The 20,859-nt window shown below is 37.4% G+C and overlaps 1 protein-coding gene across 1 annotated transcript in view; it reads right to left on the bottom strand.

The window, feature by feature from the left end:
• Positions 1-2,731: 2,731 nt before the first annotated feature.
• The window catches only part of PDCL2 (phosducin like 2), a 28,930-nt gene continuing 10,802 nt past the window's right edge, over positions 2,732-20,859 (bottom strand). The window contains exons 4-6 of the mRNA XM_044225930.1: positions 11,713-11,856; positions 6,070-6,278; positions 2,732-2,889 (exon numbers count right to left, since the gene is read on the bottom strand). Of these exons, the coding sequence (XP_044081865.1) occupies positions 2,732-2,889; positions 6,070-6,278; positions 11,713-11,856 (511 nt within the window). The remainder of the gene's footprint in view (positions 2,890-6,069; positions 6,279-11,712; positions 11,857-20,859) is intronic.

The raw sequence follows: 20,859 nt of genomic DNA, 5'->3' as shown, positions 1-20,859 counted from the left end.
TGTTCTCCTCTCTCCCCGTGTCTCTTTCTGTCAAATAAGTAAAATCTTAAAAAAAAAAATACAAGATGTCTTTAAGGGGTTTGATACTGAGTGCTGCCCAGTCACTTAAGGATCTTATTAAAACAAAAATTGCAATTCAGTTTGTCAGGGCTGGGGCCTGAGATTCTGCAATTCTAAGCAGCATCCGAGAATGCTGCAAATTCCAGGACTATACTTGGACAAACAAGCACTGTAAAGTCGGGAAGGGAATTGCATGGTTGGCAGCAAGGAATAGAGAAAAATCCTAGGTTGGGGTATATGAAATATCCATTTTTTATAGGTCCCAAACTTAACTTGCTGAATATTGGCAATTAAAAAAAAATTTTTCGGGCACCTGGGTGGCTCATTGGGTTAGGCCGCTGCCTTCGGCTCAGGTCATGATCTCAGGGTCCTGGGATCGAGTCCCGCATCGGGCTCTCTGCTCAGCAGGGAGCCTGCTTCCTCCTCTCTCTCTGCCTGCCTCTCTGCCTACTTGTGATCTCTCTCTCTGTCAAATAAATAAATAAATAATCTTTAAAAAAAAAAATTTTCAGTTTGTATCCCATTAAACAAAAATCATTCAATAAAATGGAAAACGAATACTAAATAATTTCTCCGCATTCTGACATTTATACCCTACTGAAATGAGAATGTGTCAATGAAAGAGCATATGGAAGTAACACTGACCCACACCGGCCCATGTGAGGACTTGCTGGAGCAATGTGTGTGTGTAGGCCTGTGCACACACACGCTTCATTTGAAAAAGACTGATTGGACTCAGCCACTTAAAACATGCTAGAATTTTATGATTTTTACAAATGTTTAAGTCTTCATGAACTGTTCTTATGAATAAAAACTTACTGCCACCTGGTGGATTTAACAGTTGGAAGGGAAATCTGTATCGTTTCATTCAGGTATCCTAAATACTGTACTCCCTCTGTTAATTTTAACTTAAGAAAACAAATACGTATTTACTTTAAAAAAATTTCATTTAGTGGGACTTTTTTCATTTGGTTTTAACTGGAGGTAGGATAATGTTTGTATTTATATGCATTACATGGTATTAAAGTTACATTTTAACCTTATAATGTGGCTTTTCATTTCCACAACTTTTATCCCTATTTAGAAAGATATCCACCCATTTGTTAAAGAGAATTTTAAGAGTTGGACCACTATAGGTTATTATTTCTCTTACATGTGTGAATAATACTATTAAAAAAAAAAAAAAAAAAAAGACCATCTTGGGGCCTAGGTGGCTCAGTCGTTGGGCATCTGCCTTTGGCTCGGGTCGTGGTTCCAGCATCCTGGGATCAAGTCCCACATCGGGCCTGCTTCTCCCTCTCCCACTCCCCCTGCTTGTGTTCCCTCTTTGACTGTCTCTCTCTGTGTCAAATAAATAAAGAAAAAAAATCTTAAAAAAAAAAAAAAAAAAAAAAAAGACCCAACCTTCCCTCCCTTCATCCCAATATGTACGGTTTCAAAAGCCCTTCTTAGCTGTCTCAGAAGAAAGCCATCTTCCCAATCCTTTGCAAAGTTAAATCATTTGGTTTTACCTTACCTGGTTACTGTATTCAAATCTGTATTTAACTTTCCTCCCACTTCCTCATGATCTGGCGCCTCTGTGATTCCTACTTCCTCCCACCCCCAAGAGCAGCAGTCTTTTCTTGACTCCATGTTGAACTGTCTCAATTCTCGCCAATTTATTTTTGTAACTTAGTCTAGATTCTCTCACAAACATCAGTGAACATCTACTATCAGAATGATGGGTCATCAATACAAAGTAGAATAAAATGTTATTGAACTATTACATGCTGGATTTACCAGCCTTTTCTCTAAAAGTGGTGTTCATTACTAAGCCAAGATAAAACATCCTACAGGTCTTTTGCAGTGTCCTAAATTTGTATACTTTTTCATGATGAATTCCTGTGATTACTCTTAAAACATAGGAAAGCCTCACAATATATTTTTCTCACTTCTCCTGATTAGGAAACTTTACATGTCATGTACTTGTGATTCTATAGTCTATCAGTGAGAGTACTTAGTAATTTTCTAACTTCATAACAGAATTATCAAAAACAATAATAATGTGTCCAGGTGTTTCTTATGTACTTTTCAGAATCCTTAAATTGTGTTTTTCTATTGAGTGGTTAATTTTTTTTAACCAGTAAGAGATTTCGAGGTAAAAAATGGTCATAAACTTAAGTATTTTCAGTCAAGTCCCCTAAATAATAGAGTTTAAAATCTGTTGATATAGTGGCACCTAGCTTGCTTGGAGCATGTTACAGTCTCAGGGTCATGGGTTCAAACCCCACATGGGGTATGGAGCTTACTTAAAAAATAATAATAAAAATAAGAAAATTTTAAAAAAATCTATTGATGTAAATGAAATGAAATGAAATTTCATGGTCATCTTTCATTATATTCATTCATAGGGCTCTTTGGGAGTAAGCAACACAGAGGACTTGTAATATCTGTGCCTTTATCCAAAGTGGGTCCAAAAGATGATAAACCACAGAAAAATATTAAGGGTTTAGTACAAATTCTGATTTTGTTGGAGGCAATAAATATTCTGAAATACCTGAAAGTTTTTGAAATGACATATAAGCTATAATTCTAATATAAAATGAAAATAAATCCATAAATGTTCTGAACTCTGATTATAAAGGCAGTGACAACAGTATATAAATACTTTGAAGCTATTTATTAAATCTTTCTATTTGGTATCATCATTATCACTGTTTGAACTATTAGTGTCATCATAAATAGAAGTGTTTCTAATTGAAGATACCATCACATCTACAATGTCTTTTTTGGGGTTTTCTTCTAAATCAGTCTGTATTGCTCCAACTTCTGCTAGTTTCCATTCAAGTTCTGCAATAAATAACCCATCATTAAATCCAGTAAAAATCTTAGAAAATGAAAATAACTCATTTATGTGACAAAGTAACTGATACTAATAAAATCAATTTGTAAATGAAGATATATTTAGAACTGACTGACAATGAAAGTACTACAATATCAAAACACATGTTGGATACAGCAAAGTTAAAGGGAGAAATTGTAGCTAAAATGTTTATTGTAAATTGACTGAAAATAAGTGGCTTAAAGTTCAAGAAACTAGAAAAAAAAAGTAAGAAAATAAGAAAAATAGATAAATAAAATAAGAAAAGCTGAAAGAGGAACATAATGAAGAAAAGGCCTAGCAAAAGTAGAAAAACTAAATCAGTATAGGTGACCAACAAACAAATCAAAAGCTCATTCTCTGAAAAAACTAGCAGATAGGGGCGCCTGAGTGGCTCAGTGGGTTAAAGCCTCTGCCTTCGGCTCAGGTCATGATCCCAGAGTTTGGGATCAAGCCCCATCTCGCTCTCTATGCTCAGCGGGGAGCCTGCTTCCTCCTCTCTCTATGCCTGCCTCTCTGTCTACTTGTGATCTCTGAGTGTCAAATAAATAAATAAAATCTTAAAGAAAAAAAAAAAACTAACAGATATACCTCAACAAAAATTATCACAGAAGGAATGAAACCAGTTCATATAAGGAACTTACATGGGACATAACCAAAGTAAAGATTCTAATATGGCTATAAAACTATGAGAAATTTATGCCAAGACATGTGAAAACTTCAATGGGAAATTTTTAACAAAAATATAAATTACCAAAATATATCTGAGAGAGAAACCGAAAGAACTGAGCTGATAACCAAAAACCCCAATCCCTATAAATTCATCATTATGTCAAATTTATTCTTAAGTACTATATGGATGAACAGAACATTTATGAGGCAAATTACAAACACACTTCTGAGGAAAATTACAAAATATGTTACAAAATGTAATATATACATCTATGAGGAAAATTACAAAAGACAAAAATAAATGATGAGATATATCTCATTCATGGATTGGAACATCCATTGTTATTGGATGTCAAATCTTCAACAAATCATCTATAAATATGATTCTAATAACAGGATTTTTCGTGTAAGTTGACTAATTCCAACATTTATATAAAATTTTGAGAAAGACTTGTGTTGCTAGAGACAACTAGATTGTTATAAAGATGTAGTACTAAACACAGTGCTGTTGATTGATTTGAGGATAGACAAATAGTATAGACTTCAGAAATAAATTGAAGCATTTTTGGAACCAGGAAAAGTAACATTAGCAAACATTAAAAATCAGTGGGGAAAACACCTCACATACATTAGGACTGTTACTATATATAACACATACACACAGAGAAGACAACAAGTGTTGGTGAGGATGTAGAGAAATTGGCACTCCTGTGCATGGTAGGTGGGAGTGTGAAATGGGGCAGCCAGTATGCAAAACTGTATGCTGTTTTTCAAAAACTTAAAATAGAATTACTGTATGATCCCAACAATTCTACTTCTGAATATATACCCAAAAGACTTGGACTAGAACAGAGTAGTTGTACGTCTCTGTTCATTGCAGCATGATTGACAAAAGCCAAAAGGTAGAAATAATCCAAGTGTCCATGGACAGATGAATGGATAAACAAAATATGGTCTAAACATAAACTGGAATATTATTCAGCCTTATAAAGGAAGGAAACTCTGACAGATGCTATAAAATGAATGAATCTTAAGGATATTATGCTAAGTGAAATAAGCCATCACAAAAGGACAAATACTGTATGATTCACTTATATGAGGTATTGAGTGTAGTCAAATTCATGGAGTCAGTAGGTAGAGTGGTGGTTGCCAAGACTGGAGAAGGGAATGGGGAGCTATTGTGCCGTGGGCATAGAGTTGTAGTTATGTTAAATGAAAAGAGTTCTAGAGATGAATAGTGGTGATACTTGCACAACAGTGTGAATGTACTTAATAGCATTAAACTACAGCCTTAAAAATGGTTAAATAAGTCCTGGGTATGTAATGCACAGCACAGCATGGTAACTATAGTTAATAATGTAATAACGCTGTATTATACATTTTTGTAAAAATGGTTCAGATGATAAATTTCATGTTATGTGTATTTTATAACAATTTTAAAAATTGTTTAAATATATAAACACACACACAAACCCCAAAACATGGACCAATAATACACTATTCATCTTAGTGATTACCTGTAAGGAAACAGGAAGGGGACTGGGACTAGGAATGACAATATAAGTAACTTCAACTATATCTGTAATGTTTATTTGAACAACAAACAAATAGCTCAAGCAAATGAAGAAATGTTCACATTTCTTATTTTGGGGCAGTAATCAATTACATGAATGTTTGCTATATTATTGTTTGTACTCATGCATTAATTTCTTTAATTAAAAGGGTAGGTTCAATGGCTTTCACATGATGGTATGAGAAAAAGATTTTAATAATATAGATTAAAGCAATTCCAAGAAATGAGTAGATCAAGGATATGGCCTTAGAAGTAGCTTAGCACGTAAAAATTATTAAAGAATTAAAAGTATAAAGTACTGTGCTATGAAAAGAAAAGAAAGGGACTTGATTGACAAAATCAGATAGTATGTGGATAAGTGAAAGATAAATTGTACAGAGAAAATATGCTATAGATATTTAGTAGAGAAGAAGAAGACAAGATTATGAGTCCATCCAAAATCACATAATGAGAGAAATGGAAACCTAGGAGAACCACAAAGGAATAGGGTATGGGAGAGAGAACAAAGAATGGTAGGGTGTTTGGGGTACAGGGAACATATGAGACAAGGAATAAAGGCACAAATGAATAAGGAGTTTCTCCAGTAGTGGTTGAAGTACAGCTTGGCTGGAGCAGAAACTAGAAAACATTGAGTAATATAGTTGGGTAGGTAGGCTAAAATTTTCAAGCAAAGATTCTGTATTTTTAACTTATTTCACAGAAAGAACTATTAAGGATTTAAGCAAGTAGTTGTTGTAGTAAGAGTATTATTATAGGAAAATTAATCGGGAGGCATACAAGAAGAGACTAGAAAGGAGGGAAAAACATCTTATATTTTATGGAAATAAACTTTCAAGGTGCTTGTTCATTTATGGAAGTTTTCACTTGCTTTTTTAAATAAACATTTTAAAAATAATATCATTACCTTCCAGCTTGAGATTTATCCCTCCACATTCTATAATTCCAATGAATTTGCCTTCTATCTGACCGTTTTTATAAACAAAAATTGTTGGTAAACAATTGTCATGGTAGTGTTGAATACAGCTATTCACGATGGCTTTAACAAATTTAGTTTCTGGAAACTTTCTTGCCAGGAGACTAAGATGCTGGTTAACCAACAAGCACATTGGGATGCTAAAAAGAGAAATAGTACACAATATCTTTAAAAACAGACTACTTATCTCAGTCTAACAGAGAAAGTGAAACATCTCCATGACAAAAATGTACCTTTAGATATTCTTTTTTTTTTAATTTATTTGTTTGACAAAGAGAGTGTGTGTGAGTGGGGGGAGGGGCAGAGGGAGAGAATCTTCAAGCAGACTCCCTGCTGAGTGCAGAGCCCCATCCCTTGACCCATAAGATCAAGACCTGGGTGGAAACCAAGAGTCAGAAGCTTAACCAACTTGAGCCATTCAGGTGTACCTCTTTGGATATTCTTTTAATATAACAGCATATCAACTCTCATCCTCCATTGTTACCTTTAGTAATGATAAACTACAGAGTCCTCCCATATTTATTGTAAACACAATTATAGCCTGGGTGTGAAGCTTGCTACCGTGGGAATTTGATGCCTAACTAAGGCTAACTACGTCTGATCTAGCATCAGTTTCATGAAGTTAGTTCCCAGTTTATAGGACCTAGGAAAAATAAAATAAGACAGGGCACTTCTAGAGAATCTTTGGCAGTTCTGAGATGAAACAAGGGATTCCAACACTTTCCACCACCTTGGGCTTATTCCCACATGAGATTATGACATCCAAAGTGTCTCATCTCAAACTTCCTTGAATTTCTTGACTCTAACATACTTCACCCACTTTTCTTTGACATTCCACTCTATGCAGCACGCTGTTCCCCATTATCCAGAACTATTCCCCATCAGCTATTGAAGGGGCACCTGACTGGCTCAGTTGGAAGAGCATATGACCCTTGATCTTGGAGTCAAAAGTATGAGCCCCATGTTGGGTATAGAGATTACTAACAATAACTAAACTTTAAAAACTTGATTGGAAGTGTGACCAGAACCTGCAATTCTTTCTGCTATCATGAGACTCCAAAAATACCCATTCTTCAATTAATTTCTTTTCTCTCTTACTCACTCACAGCCTTATCAAACTATTTCAGAGTCAATCCTTTATCTCATACTCATTTCACATGGGACCTTTCTCTGTTATTTTGCTATCTCTTTAACTGCTTTCAATCTTCTCCACTTTCTATAAATATAAGTTACTAAATTTTTTAAAAGTTCTTACAACTCTGTCTCCTTCAAATAACTACTCTCCTGTTCATAGCCCAAAAAAAAGGAAAATAATAATCTAAAATAAAAAGTAAAATAATAATCTCTATGCTCCATTCCTTTCCTTTCTTGAAAGGTTTTCCTTTTTTTTTGGCTTTTGTGATAACACCTTTTTTTTTTCCCCAGTGCAAAAAAAAGGCAGTTTTATTAAAGCACAGGGACAGGACCTGTGGGCAGGAAGAGCTGCTGTGATAACACTTTCTATTAATTTCCTTTTTATTTCTTTGACTTCCTTCTTCTATGACTCAAATGTAGATGTTCTTTGTGATTGTGTCCTGGATCCTCTTCTCATACTAGACACATTCACTGTGCAATCTTACCATTCTGATATCAACATTGATGAACATCACCTCCCCTCCTCCCTCAAAGAAAAAAATATATATCCATATATAGTATACATTTCTTCTGTATTTTCTTAGGTTGTCGCTGAGGCCAAAAATCTCTATTCTCTACAACATCTAATTGGTAATCAAATCATGTTGCTTCTACTTCCTTATCTCATACCTAAGCTCTCCTCTTTTTCACCATTACCTTTCTCCTTTCCTTTTTTTTTTTTTTTTTAAGATTTTATTTATTTGACCAACAGAGATCACAAGCAGGCAGAGAGAGGAGGAAACAGGCTCTGCCCAGCAGAGAGCCCAAGCGAGCAGGCTCAATCCCAGGACCCTGGGATCATGACCTGAGCTGAAGGCAGAAGCTTTAACCCACTGAGCCACCCAGGTGCCCCCTCCTTTCCTTTCTTATCTGAGCTTCATTAGATTGTCCTAAGTGGTCTGTTTCCAGTCTTGGTATCCCAAATTCATCCTTGGCCCCGCTGACAAAGGGAGCTCAGCATGAAATTCTCACCATACAACAACTGCCCTGCCCTCAAGCTTAAAATCCTTCAATGGCTCCTCACTGCCTTCAATATAAAGTCTGGGCTCCTCAGTGTAGCTTTCAAGGTTCTCTGTGGTCTCTCTAGCATTCAGGGGCCAGAATTTAACCCCAGAAGAACTGTAAAGTATAAGGGAGACTTCTGCATGAGAATGTGAGATTAGGGCCTAGTTATGGTATTCAAGGCTTAAAATATGCATTTGGCATAGGAATGATGTAGAAACCCAAAACTGGAATTTGGACACAGGTGTAAGACTGAACAAAATAACAGTCAAGGCTGACCTGAAGCTCAGCCACTAAGCTTGCTGGCCCAGGGTGATTAGATCCCCCTAGGGGACACCAGGCAAGCTGAGGCTTCACTTGGATGAACAGTAGGTCCAGTTCTATAATTTTAATGGCAAATTTAATGGCAAAAAGACATTAAAATTACAGAACATAGGAACCTACTTAAAAAACAAATTCTTGGGGTACCTGAGTGGCTTAGTCCATTAAGCCTCTGTGTTGGGCTCAGGTCACGATCCCACTATCCTGCGTCCTGGATTGGAGCCCTGCCTCAGGCTCCCTACTGAGCAGGGAGCCCGCTTCTCCCTCTCCCTCTGCAGCGCCCCTGCTTGTGCTCTCTCACACACACTCTCTTTCAGATAAATAAAATCTTAAACAAACAAACAACTTTGTTCCTGTAAAATTTATAGAAGGCAGCTAGAAGGGGTGCCTGGGTGGCTCAGTGGATTAAAGCCTCTGCTTTCAGCTGGGGTCATGATCCCGGGGTCTTGGGATCAAGCCCTACTCGGGCTCTCTCTGCCTGCCTTTCCTCCTCTCTCTGCTTGCCTCTCTGCCTACTTGTGATCTCTATCTGTCAAATAAATAAATAAAAGCTTAAAAGAAGGCAGCTAGAAATGCAAATATATTTAGCAGTTATACTCTACAATACGGAAAGTTACGAGTCAATCCATTATTAAAAACTAGACATTTGGGGCGCCTGGGTGGCTCAGTCATTGGGCATCTGCCTTCAGCTCAGGTCATGATCCCAGGGTCCTGGGATGGAGCCCCACATCGGGCTGCTGCTCAGTGGGAGGCCTGCTTCTCCCTCTCCCACTCCCCCATTTGTGTTCCTCTCCCTGTGTCTCTGTCAGATAAATAAATAAATCTTAAAAAAAAAAAAAACTGGAGTTTTCTAAGGACTATTTGTCACACAAGTAATTATTTTGTTTTATTAATTTGATTATAGATTAATTTTCTTAAAATGGGTGTTTTATACCAACACATTAATGCATTATCTTAATGTCAAGAGAAATGAATATTTTATGTAACTATCTTAGACTGATTGAACCTCAAAAAATCTTCCAGGGTCACAGATACTTAAATTATTTAAAAGATGCTTATTCTTTGAGTCCATCAGAGGAAATGAGAGTTTGAAACAGCCTAGCTGAAACTGTAACACATTTAATCTCTTCATTGAATTTTTGAAAATTATTTGTCCAATCTAATCATTTATCTAGAAATAACCATCAAAGTAAGAAATTTTATGCTGTGGTACGGGCATTCAGAACCAGCATCCATTCTGCTAATCATACTGGGTCCCAGAAAAAATACTCAGTGAACCACTTCAGTATGTAACATTTCTCACACAGAGATCCCACTATTGTAAATGTCAGTGTGCCTCATACTTCCTGGTAAGGAACCAAAATCAGCATCATTTACAAATTGGTTTAACCAGCTAAGTGGTACGGGAAAAGTGGGAAATGATTCTTTTTAAGGCTTTCAGCTACTCAAAAATTAATTACTAAGCATTTTAGTTACAATTACAGTAATGTCTTCTTTAATGGGACATGTCGTCCTCTCAAAATTTGTGCGAGAAACTGGTAAGCTGGTAAACAGCAGGGCTCTAATTTGCATAAATTGCTCTGTGCAGAGTTTCTGTGAGGACCTGAAGAGAGAAGAATTTTTTTTTTTTTTCAAAGAATGAGATGACAACAATGGGGGAAACTCCTGTGGCCTCTGTTCCTGGACTGGCTTGGAGCACAGGCAGAGTAGCAGGGATCCAATGCTGGAGAGATCTGTGAAACTCTGGGAGCTAGCAGTGTCTCTGTGGCACAGAGTTGGGGAAAGTCCACTCTACCCAGTTACTGTATACTAGGCTGGTAGGTCAGGGGACATTTGGGTTATACTTAGTACAAGTAGGCACTATAAATTAATTGATTTAGGAGCATAGGGGAGTACAAAGGAATTGTTCCGTTAAAAGAGACTTAAAAGACATGATATATCCAAATGCACTGCATGACCCTTGACTGGATCCTTCATTAATTATTAATTTTGGAATTATTAGTAATTTGTTAGGTGAGAAAACAGCATTACGGCTTTATAGAAAAATGCCCTTATATTTTGAAGATGCATGCTGAAGTACTCAGGAAGAAAGGTTTATGCTGTATATAATTTACTTTGAACTGATTCTGCAAAAAATACACATGCACACACCTCCATATAAATAAAAACATACAAAAGTGGGGAAATGTTCATTTTTGAATCTATCCAGTTGGCCTTTAGGGTACATTTTTATCATTCTTTCTACTTTTCTGTATGTTTGAAATTTTCCATAATAAATTTAAAAAAATAACTGCCTAAAAGTGTTATTTTTCTCCTTTTTTTTTTTAAGTGGATTTATTTAAGTAATCTCTACACCCAACATGAGGCTCAAACTCAACCCTGAGATCAAGCGCTGAACGCTCTTCTGACTGAGCCAGTCAGGTGCCCTGAAAGAATGCTATTCTCCTAAAAAGTGTGACAAGTTCTTTAAATTAGACATGAAAACATAATAAAATACCTAAATCCCTGAAGCCCATTACTCCCTACATACATGTATGTTTATGTTAAAAAGAAAGCCACAGGCCCAAGGTGGAATCACTTGCCCCCAGGATAGCAAAGACTTAATTACAGTTTCAACCTCTCCAGGAGTGATGTCTGGAATTTTCTGGTCAGTACCAAATGAGGTAATCTGTTACATGAGCTCTCCGTTCCCCAAAGGAACATGAGGTGATCCATCTAATTAAAAACCCCTCCTGTTCCCCCTAAGAGAAAGTCACTTTGCCTGAAATAATCCTTTCTTTTCTTTTACTAATAACTTCCTGTCCCACCCTCCTTGCTATAAAAACCTTCCATTTTGTACAACTCCTTGCAATTCCCCTCCACCTGCTAGATAGGATGCTGCCTGATTCATTAATCACTTAATGAAATCATTTTCTCTGATTCAAATTTACTTGGTTAGATTCTGTTTTTTAATATTATATATGCTTTCTTTTCTTGAATAGGCTTTGTTATATGCTTTATAAAATCTCAAAACCAGACATAAATATCTTAAAATACTCCTAGTATATTAATATTTTGCAAAAATGTTATGGTAATTACCTTGATCTGTATAAATGAATTATAACTGATACATCTTTTTCTGCATTTGTGACTTCATTCACGTACTGATTTCCAGAAATTTCTCTTAATTCCCCAAATTTTTGTTTTTTCCTAAGAGCTTTCCAGTCCTGTAACCGCTTTTCTCTGATTAAAAAAATGAAATGGAAAAAGAAAATCATTATAGTCTTCAGGCCATCCCTAGATATAGTAACAATTTAGGGCAATGAATGTGATGCTAGTACCTATCAAACACTTTTAAAGAATGGTAGAATAACTATTAGTGGTATTATAATACCAATTTTTCTTTTTTTTTCCCTTTTTAAAGATATTTTATTTATTTATTTGAGAGAGAGAGACCACACAAGCTGCAGGGAGAGGCAGAAGGAGGTGGAAAAGCAAGCTCCCCACTGAGCAGGGAGCCAGACAAGGGCTCATCCCAGAACGCTGGGATCATGACATGAGCTGAAGGCAGACACTTAACCGACTGAGCCACCCAGGCACCCCCCAATTTCTCTTTTCATATGGGCATTTGTGTTACAGGTATTGCAAAGAATAAAGAGTTAGCTATTGCCTTTTAAATTTATTTTTATTTAAGACTAGGTCTTAATCATAGCTATAGAGAGTTTATTTAAACATTGAGCCAACAAATTCTCATACACAGGTTAAACACTTACTAAGGAATATACATTAATAATAGCTGACATTTATTGAGTGCTTACTATGTTGCCAAGCACTGTTTTAAGCGCATTACATTAACTAATTTATTAATTTATCAATTTAGTACTATTATTACCCTGTTTACATGCTCTTAACTATCATGCTAAACTGACCTTCAGTCCAAAAGCTTTGTAAATATGTATAATTACTTGTTATACTTTTATTGCAGGAAGAGAAATAATAGGGAAGAGTGATTACTCTAAGGTGAGACTAAACTGAGTTTAAATGCCAGCTCCCACTTGGGAGTAGCATGAACTCAAGTTATTTAATCTCTCTAAACTTCAGTTCCCCAACTGTGAATGGAAATAATATTAATACGTACTTGCATAAGATTGTTGGGGATTAAATGAGATATTCCATGTAGATGTCTTACAATGGAGCCAAGCACACATAGAGCATTCAGTACGTGTTACCTAGAGAAATTTGCCATCCATAGAGAACTTGGAAACTTTGTTAAACAACTGTCAAAATTTGCATGTTTGGGGCACCTGCTTGGCTCAGTGGGTTAAGCATCTGCCTTCTGCTCAGGTCATGATCCCAGAGTACTGGAATCGAGCCCCACTTCAGTCTCCCTGCTCGGTGGGGAGCCTGCTTCTCCCTCTCCCTCTGCCTGCTGCTTCGCCTACTTGTGCTCTCTTTCTCTGTCAAATAAATAAATAAAATTTTTTTTAAAAATTTGTATGTTTTGATTTTGTTGAATGCCTGGATTTACGAAGCACATTCAAATGGTTTCTGACACATCCACAAATTTCTGAAAAGTTACTGATTCTATATCTCTAAGTTATCTGGGAGTACATGCTCCATTCTTTCTCTGTGTATTAACTATATTTTCTTATTTTCTGCATAATTAAAAAAATTTTTTTAAGTAACCTCTATGCCCAACATGAAGCTCAAACTCACAATCCCAGGATCAAGAGTCATGTGCTCTACTGACTGAGCCAGCCAGTTCCCCCATTTTCTTATTTTCTGTACTGATGCTCTGGCATCTGGGACCTTGCTGATCCTGGAGGGACTGCCTCTCCCAGGACTAGGTAATTTCTAAAGATAGCAAGTAACCACTGCAGAACACATTGCTTAAAAGCAAACCAACCAATCCAGAGCCCAATCCCTCAACCGCCTCCTTTATTGGCCTGAGTCACTATTTCTATTCCCTAAGCATGCCTGTGCCAAGAGTCAGACAACTGGGGACAGCTCCTACAGCCCAGAGCCTCACAAAATTATACAGACTAGCCAATCCTAAATCTGCTCAGCCTGTGTGGCTTGCCTTTTCCACGGAAATCACAGCGAAGTGCTGTGTCCATACTATCACCTCACTCCTGCCTCTTAGCCAGCTCTGGTGCTGTTCTTGAGAACTGAGTAATAACCTATCCTTGCAATGGCAATTATTTCCTGTTCCATTGGCATGACCATACCTGAATAAATACAAAATCCCGGGTATATTTTAGAACACTCTGTCCTTATTTCACGTATTAGAAACATGTCAGGTAAAACCACTCACTTTACATAATGAGTAAGCCAAGCAAAATGAAGCCTAGAGGAGAATGCCAAGAATAGGAATACAAACTAGGGCCTTTTCACAACTTTCAAACTGAGGTCCTTCAATTTTCTCTCTATTGACCCAGATATTCAGAATTTACGGTTACTCCAAAAATCTCTTGGGAGCCCTATTTTGTTCACTATGAGTATTTAGCATCACTCCCATTAATTCCTCCAATTTGATCTCACTGGCTAGATCTACCAAAAATTTCAAAAAGCTTTCTTTCCAGGGATGGGACCACACCCTACTTAATAGTGTGACTGTCAGCTACTTCTCTTCCTCCTCTACTCCTGCACCTTCTCCTCATTTTTCTTTGTTATTTCAGTGGATTGGGTAGGGATATTCACAAACACCCAGGTTGTTTTTGTCATCAGAAAGGGACGTAGTGTTCAATGGCCAGCATTTTTCACCTAGCAATCATTATCAGTTGGGATTCAGTCACAAAACCAGAAAGCCCTCCAGCCATTTTAAACAGGCTTAATCTGGGGGATTAAGCGCTTTATCCACGAGGTGTAAAAATGAAGATTCTAGGCTGAGCTACCAGGAATGACTCCCAAAACAACACTGAAAACTGGTCTGCCGGGGGATAGCTTTCTCTGCTTGCGATCCAGAAACTGGGGGAATCTGGAACTACTGTTTCAATGTGTCCTACTGTCAGCCTACACTGGGGATCAGAAAGCCACTCTAAAACCTCAACATTAAGAAAGCAAACAACGTGCTTTGAAAATGGACCAAAGACCTTAACAGACAACTCACCAAAGAATATGTTGATGACAAATAATGGTATGAAAAGATTGCTCTACATCTGTGTCATCAGGGAAACGTAAACTGAAATAGTAAGAGACAGCTATGTAACTATTATTAGGCCCAAAATCAGGAACACTGACACCGAAAAATTGAGAGGATGTGGGATAACAGGAACTCTCATTCATTGCAGTGGGAATATAAAATGTATACCTTTTGGAAGACAGTAGGAGGTTTCTTATATAATTAAACATACTCATACCATATCATCCAGCTATCACACTCCTTGGTATTTACGCAAAGGAGTGAAAACTATGTGTACACAAAAATACGCACGCAGGTGTTTATAGTAGCTCTAACGTTTATCATTGCCAAAATTTGGAAGCAATCAAGATATTCTTCAGCAAGTGAATGGATACACTGTGGTACATCCAGATAATGTAGTATTAGTCAGTATTAAAAAGAAATGAGCTATCAAGCCATGAAAAGACACAGAAGAACCTTAAATGCATATTACTAAGTGAAAGAAGCCAATCTGAGAAGGCTACATGTGTATGACCCCAGCGATATGGCGATCTGGAAAAGGCAAGACTACAGAGACAGTAAAGAGATCAGTGGTTGCCAGGGATTGGCAGGAGGTAGGGAGGCTGGCAAATGGGCAGACATAAACATTTTCCAGGCAGTGAAAATACTTTGTATGATACCATAATGATGGGTACATGTCCTGCATTTGTCCAAGCTCATAGAAAACACAACACTAAGGATGAACTGTAATGTACACTTTGGACTTTGGGTGACTGTGATGTATCAATGCGGGATCATCAGTAATAGTACATCTATCACTCTCGTGGGAGATGCTGACAATGGGGGAGACTATGTATGTGCTGGGGCAGGAGGTATAATGGAAATCTCTGTATCTTCCACTCAGCTTTGCTGTGAATATAAAACTGCTTTAAAAAAATTCTTAAGGGTTGGGGCACCTGGGTGGCTCAGTGGGTTAAGGCCTCTGCCTTTGGCTCGGGTCATGACCTCAGGGGATCGAGTGCCGCATTGGGCTCTCTCTGCTCAAGCGGGGAGCCTGCTTCCCTCTCTCTCTCTGCCTGCCTCTGCCTACTTGTGATCTCTGTCTGTCAAATAAATAAATAAATAAATCTTAAAAAAAAAAATTCTTAAGGGGCACCTAGGTGGCTCAGTTGGTTAAACGTTTGCTTTTGGCTCAGATCATGATCTCAGGGACCTGAAATGGAGCCCCACATCAGGCTCCCTGCTCAGCAAGGAGCCTGCTTCTTCTCCTCCTCCCCTGCTTGCTCGCTCTCTCTCTCTCTTTCTCTCTCTCTCAAATAAATAAATAAATAAATAAATCTTAAAAAAATAAAAGGCCTAAAATTTTTCTGTTGTTTTGGCTATAATAAGGAATTTACTTTAAATCACCAGTATCAGGATGACTACAGAATTTTCCCTTGTTAATAACTTTTGAAAGGTTACATGTTCCTTTTTCCTTTGAAGTGACAACAGAGATACGAAAGTAATACCAAAGTTGGTGGCAATTAGAGTTGGACTTTTGATATGGAATATGGCAGTGGGAGAACTTCCACACAGAGTATCTCTCTTTAATCTCTAGGGCAGAGATTGGCTGGGTGGTCACTGGTATAGCTTCCTCTTCCAGCGCTCATGGGAAGACTACATTGGCCAGCTTCCCTTGCAATTAGATTAGGTTAGGAGCTTGGATTATGGCCAACAGGAGTGAAAGTGATATGTGCATTTCTGTGACTCACCTCTGAAATGTCCTGTGCTGTCACTCACATTATCTCCCTAGTCCCCAAGCCTGGAGGGAAAGGATTCTGACCTGATGAAGAGAACCTAATGAAAACAGCCCAGATCCCTAGTCATTACCCAAAGGAGAGCTGCTCGGGAGAATTACAGGACACGCACGACCTGTGGGTGAGGAACTGTCCTGCCTAAAACCATTGAGATCCTGTAGTTGTCTGTTACAACAGCATTAATCATCTCAATAAATGCTGCTGACACAAATGATTATATCAGTACAATTGCTATCCTTGAACAATCTTTGCATTCTTTGAACAAACTAATTATTCATTCTAGGTGACTATTTTAATATACTGTTTTATTTGCCAATATGGTATTTAAGGTTTTAGCATCTATGTTTTACAAGTGAGACTGGTCTAAAGCAATGCTTTTCAAGTTAAGACATGTGGACATCCTATATGAGAATCACTTAGGCACAGCAGATGGGCATATTCCTAAGATCCAACCCAAATTTACTGAATATACCTCTTGATGCTGGCCTCAGGAATGAGCACTTTTAAACTTTATAACATGGACACTACTAACATACACAAAGATAAAGAGTTCCCAGATGTATGCATGGCCTATCCTCTTGCATCTCCACCCCCATTAACTTCCCACCTCAACAACTATTCTAAAACAAATGTAAGACATCATGTAATTTCATCTGAAAATATTTCATTACATATCTCCAAAAGATGAGGATACTTTTAAAAATTTAATTCACATGGCACAATCATACCTAAAACAATTCCTTAATATATTCAGATATTATTCAAATAATCCTATTCTAAAACACATAAAATAGCCATAAAACTTACCATTTAACCATTTCCAAGTGTTCAGTGGTACTGAGTACTGTATCCATTTTTAAAAGTTTGTTTATTCAAATGTGGATCCAAATTAGATTTATAAAAGTGGTTGTTATATCTCTTAAGTCTCATTTAATCTACAGATTCCTTTCCATCCATCCTTCTTCCTAGCAATAAAATTCAACTATTTATAGTTTAGGTCAGTGACTTTTTAAAAATTTTTGAGCGATTGATTTTAAAGAGAGAAAGAGAGAGAGAAAATGGGAGCAGGGGAAGGGACAGAGGGAGAGGGTGCTGGAGAAGCAGATTCCCTGCTGAACACAGAGCAGACCCCGAGGTTGGGCTCCCAACTCACGACCCTAAGACTATGATCTGAGCCAAAGTCAAGAGTCAGACACGCAACGGACTGAGCCACCCTGGCGCCCCCAATTCAGTGATTTTTAAAATATTCAGAAAGTTGTGCATCCATCACCACTATCTGATTCTAGAATATTTTTACTAACCCCCCAAAATCTAATCTGTAGTTATTCCCTATTCCCCCATCATAGGCCTTAGTAATTGATAATCTACTTTCTGTCTCTATGGATTTTCCAATCCTGGGACATTTTGCATAAATGGAATCATATAAAAATGTGGCCTTCTGTCACTGGTTACTTTCACTTAGCATAGTATTCTCAAGGTTCAATCCTGTAGCACGTGTCAGTATCACAATCCTTTGCCTGGCTAAATAAAATTCCATTGTACAGGTACACCACACTTTATCTACTACCCAGTTAGTTGATGGACATTCACATTCTTTGTATTTTTTTTTTTTAAAGATTTTATTTATCCATTTGACAGAGAGAGATCACAAGTAGGCAGAGAGGCAGGCAGAGAGAGAGAGAGGAGGAGGCAGGCTCCCTGCCGAGCAGAGAGCCCGATGCGGGACTCGATCCCAGGACCCTGAGATCATGACCCGAGCCGAAGGCAGCGGCTTAACCCACTGAGCCACCCAGGCGCCCCTCTTTGTATTTTTTTTGACTATTACAAATAATGCTGCTGTGAACATTCATGTACATGTACATGTTTTGTATATATATCTACCTCAGAGTAATTTCTGGATCATATGATAATTCCATGTTTAACATTTGAAGAAATTCCAGACTGTTTTTCAAAGCAGTGCACCATTTTATATTCCCACCAGCAATTTCTGAGGGTTCCAGTTTCTCCACATGCTCACCAACTCTTATTGTATTCTTTATCATAAGCACCCTAGTGAGAATGAAGTGGAATCTCATGGTTTTGATATGCATTTCCCTAATGACTAACTAAGTTGATCATCTTTTCATATACTTATTTTCCATTTGTATTTCGGCTTTGGAGAAATGTCTATTCGAGTCCTTTGCATGTTTTTAAATTGGGTTATTTTCCTTTGTTGTTGAGTTCTAGGAATTCTTTATATATTCTGGTTAGTAATCCCATATCCTATATATAATTTGCAAATTCTTTCTCCCATTCTGTGGGTTATCTTTTCACTCTCTTGACAGTGTCCTTTGCACAGAAGTTTTAAACTTTGATAAAGTCCAGTTTATCTATTTTTTCTTTTGTTGCCTGTGCTTTTGGTGTCATTTCCAAGAAATCATTGCCAAATCCAATGTCATGGACACTACTCCCCTTCCATGTTTTCTTCAAAGAATTTTGTAGTTTTAATTCTTACATTTAGAATCTTTTAAATGCAATTCTTATATTTAGGTCTTTTAGGTCTTTGATCCACTTTATTTTTTGTTTATGGTACACGGTAGGAGTCCAATTTTGCTCTTCTACATGTGGAAATCCAGTTTTCTCAGCACCATTTGTTGAAAAGATCAAATGGTCTTGGCACCTTGTTGAAAATCATTTGACTGTATATAGGGAGGTTTCTTTCTAGGTTTCCTATTCTATTTTGTTGGTCCGTATGTCTAGCCTTAGGTCATTGCTATGTTATTTAGATTACTGTCACTTTGAAGTAAGTTTTAAAATCAGGAAGTTTGAGTCCTCCAACTTTGTTCTTTCTCAAGACATCTTTGGTTTTCAGAACATGGATTATGTTTCTTTGTATGCATTTTGCCAGCTTCTGCTCTTAATTGGAGATCAGCTGGACTAATTTAAAATACACTTAAACTATGCAATGTTAAGTGCCTGACGTGACACTTTTTAATTTTCGTATAAGTGCCTGACATTAAGCTCTTGATTGCTGAGGCACCCATGTCAAAAGATATACATCTTGAAAAACATACTGCCAGCAGTATGACACAGCTACAAGCAAAACAACCAGATAAGGAATTAGGCTGCCCCCACCCATGAAGATCCCTCTTTCAGACTAACTTCTGCCATTTAACTCTTTTTTGTGTTCCTTTATGTGACTTTCCCGCTTAATTCTCCCTTCACTGTGTCTTTTTGTATTTAGTTGATTTTTATAATGTGCCATTTTAATTTGCTTCTTTTCTGTTCTTTATTCTTTTAGTTTTTTCTTTGTGGTTACTTTAAAGATTAAAATTAATATAACAACCTACTGTGAATAATACCAACTTAATTTCAGTATCACACAAACACTCTGCTGGTATATACTTCATCCTTCCCCTTTTATACTATTATTGTTACAACCTACATTGTTATATACTGTCTGTCCATTAACATCAACTTACAGCTGTTGTTTTATATATTTACCTTTTAAATCATACAGGTAAAAATAGAGTTAAGAACCAAAGTTGAGTAATTCTTTTATATTTACTTGTGTAGTTACCTTTACCTATGCTACTTACTTCTTCAGAAGGCTTTGAGTTACTGTCTAATGCCCTTTAATTTCAGCCTGCAGGACTCCTTTAGCTAATTCTTTGGGGCAATTCTAAGAGTAACAAATTTTTTTTAAAGATTTTATTTGACAGACAGAGATCACAAGCAGACAGAGAAGCAGGCAGAGAGAGAGGAGGAAGCAGGCTCCCTGCTGAGCAGAGACACCCCCCCATGCGGGCCTCAATCCGAGGACCCTGGGGTCATGACCTGAGCCGAAGGCAGAGGCCTTTACCCACTGACCCACCAAGGCGCCCCCTCTCCTTCATTCTTATAGCATAGTTTTGCCAAATGAAGAATTCTCAGTTGACAGTTGTGTGTGGTGTTGTTTTGCAGCACTTACAATATATCAACTGGCTGACTTCTGGCCTCCAAGATTTCTTTTTTTTTTTTTTTAAGATTTTATTTATTTATTTGACAGAGAGAGATTACAAGTAGGCAGAGAGGCAGGCAGAGAGAGAGAGGAGGAAGCAGGCTCCCCACTGAGCAGAGAGCCCGATGCGGGACTCTATCCCAGGACCCTGAGATCATGACCTGAGCCGAAGGCAGCGGCTTAACCCACTGAGCCACCCAGGCGCCCGATGAGACACTGACAGTTTTTTGTTTTTATTTTTATAATTTTTTAATTTTTCTATAAACATATAATGTATTATTAGCCCCAGGGACACTGACAGTTTTATTAACGGTTTCTTATATGTGACAAGTCGCTTCTCTCTCACTGAT

This window comes from Neovison vison, chromosome 11 (genome assembly GCF_020171115.1).
Source record: "Neovison vison isolate M4711 chromosome 11, ASM_NN_V1, whole genome shotgun sequence".
In the NCBI taxonomy this organism is placed as follows: domain Eukaryota; kingdom Metazoa; phylum Chordata; class Mammalia; order Carnivora; family Mustelidae; genus Neogale; species Neogale vison.
Note: the sequence above shows the minus strand (reverse complement) of the source record. Positions and strands in the feature narration are given on the sequence as shown.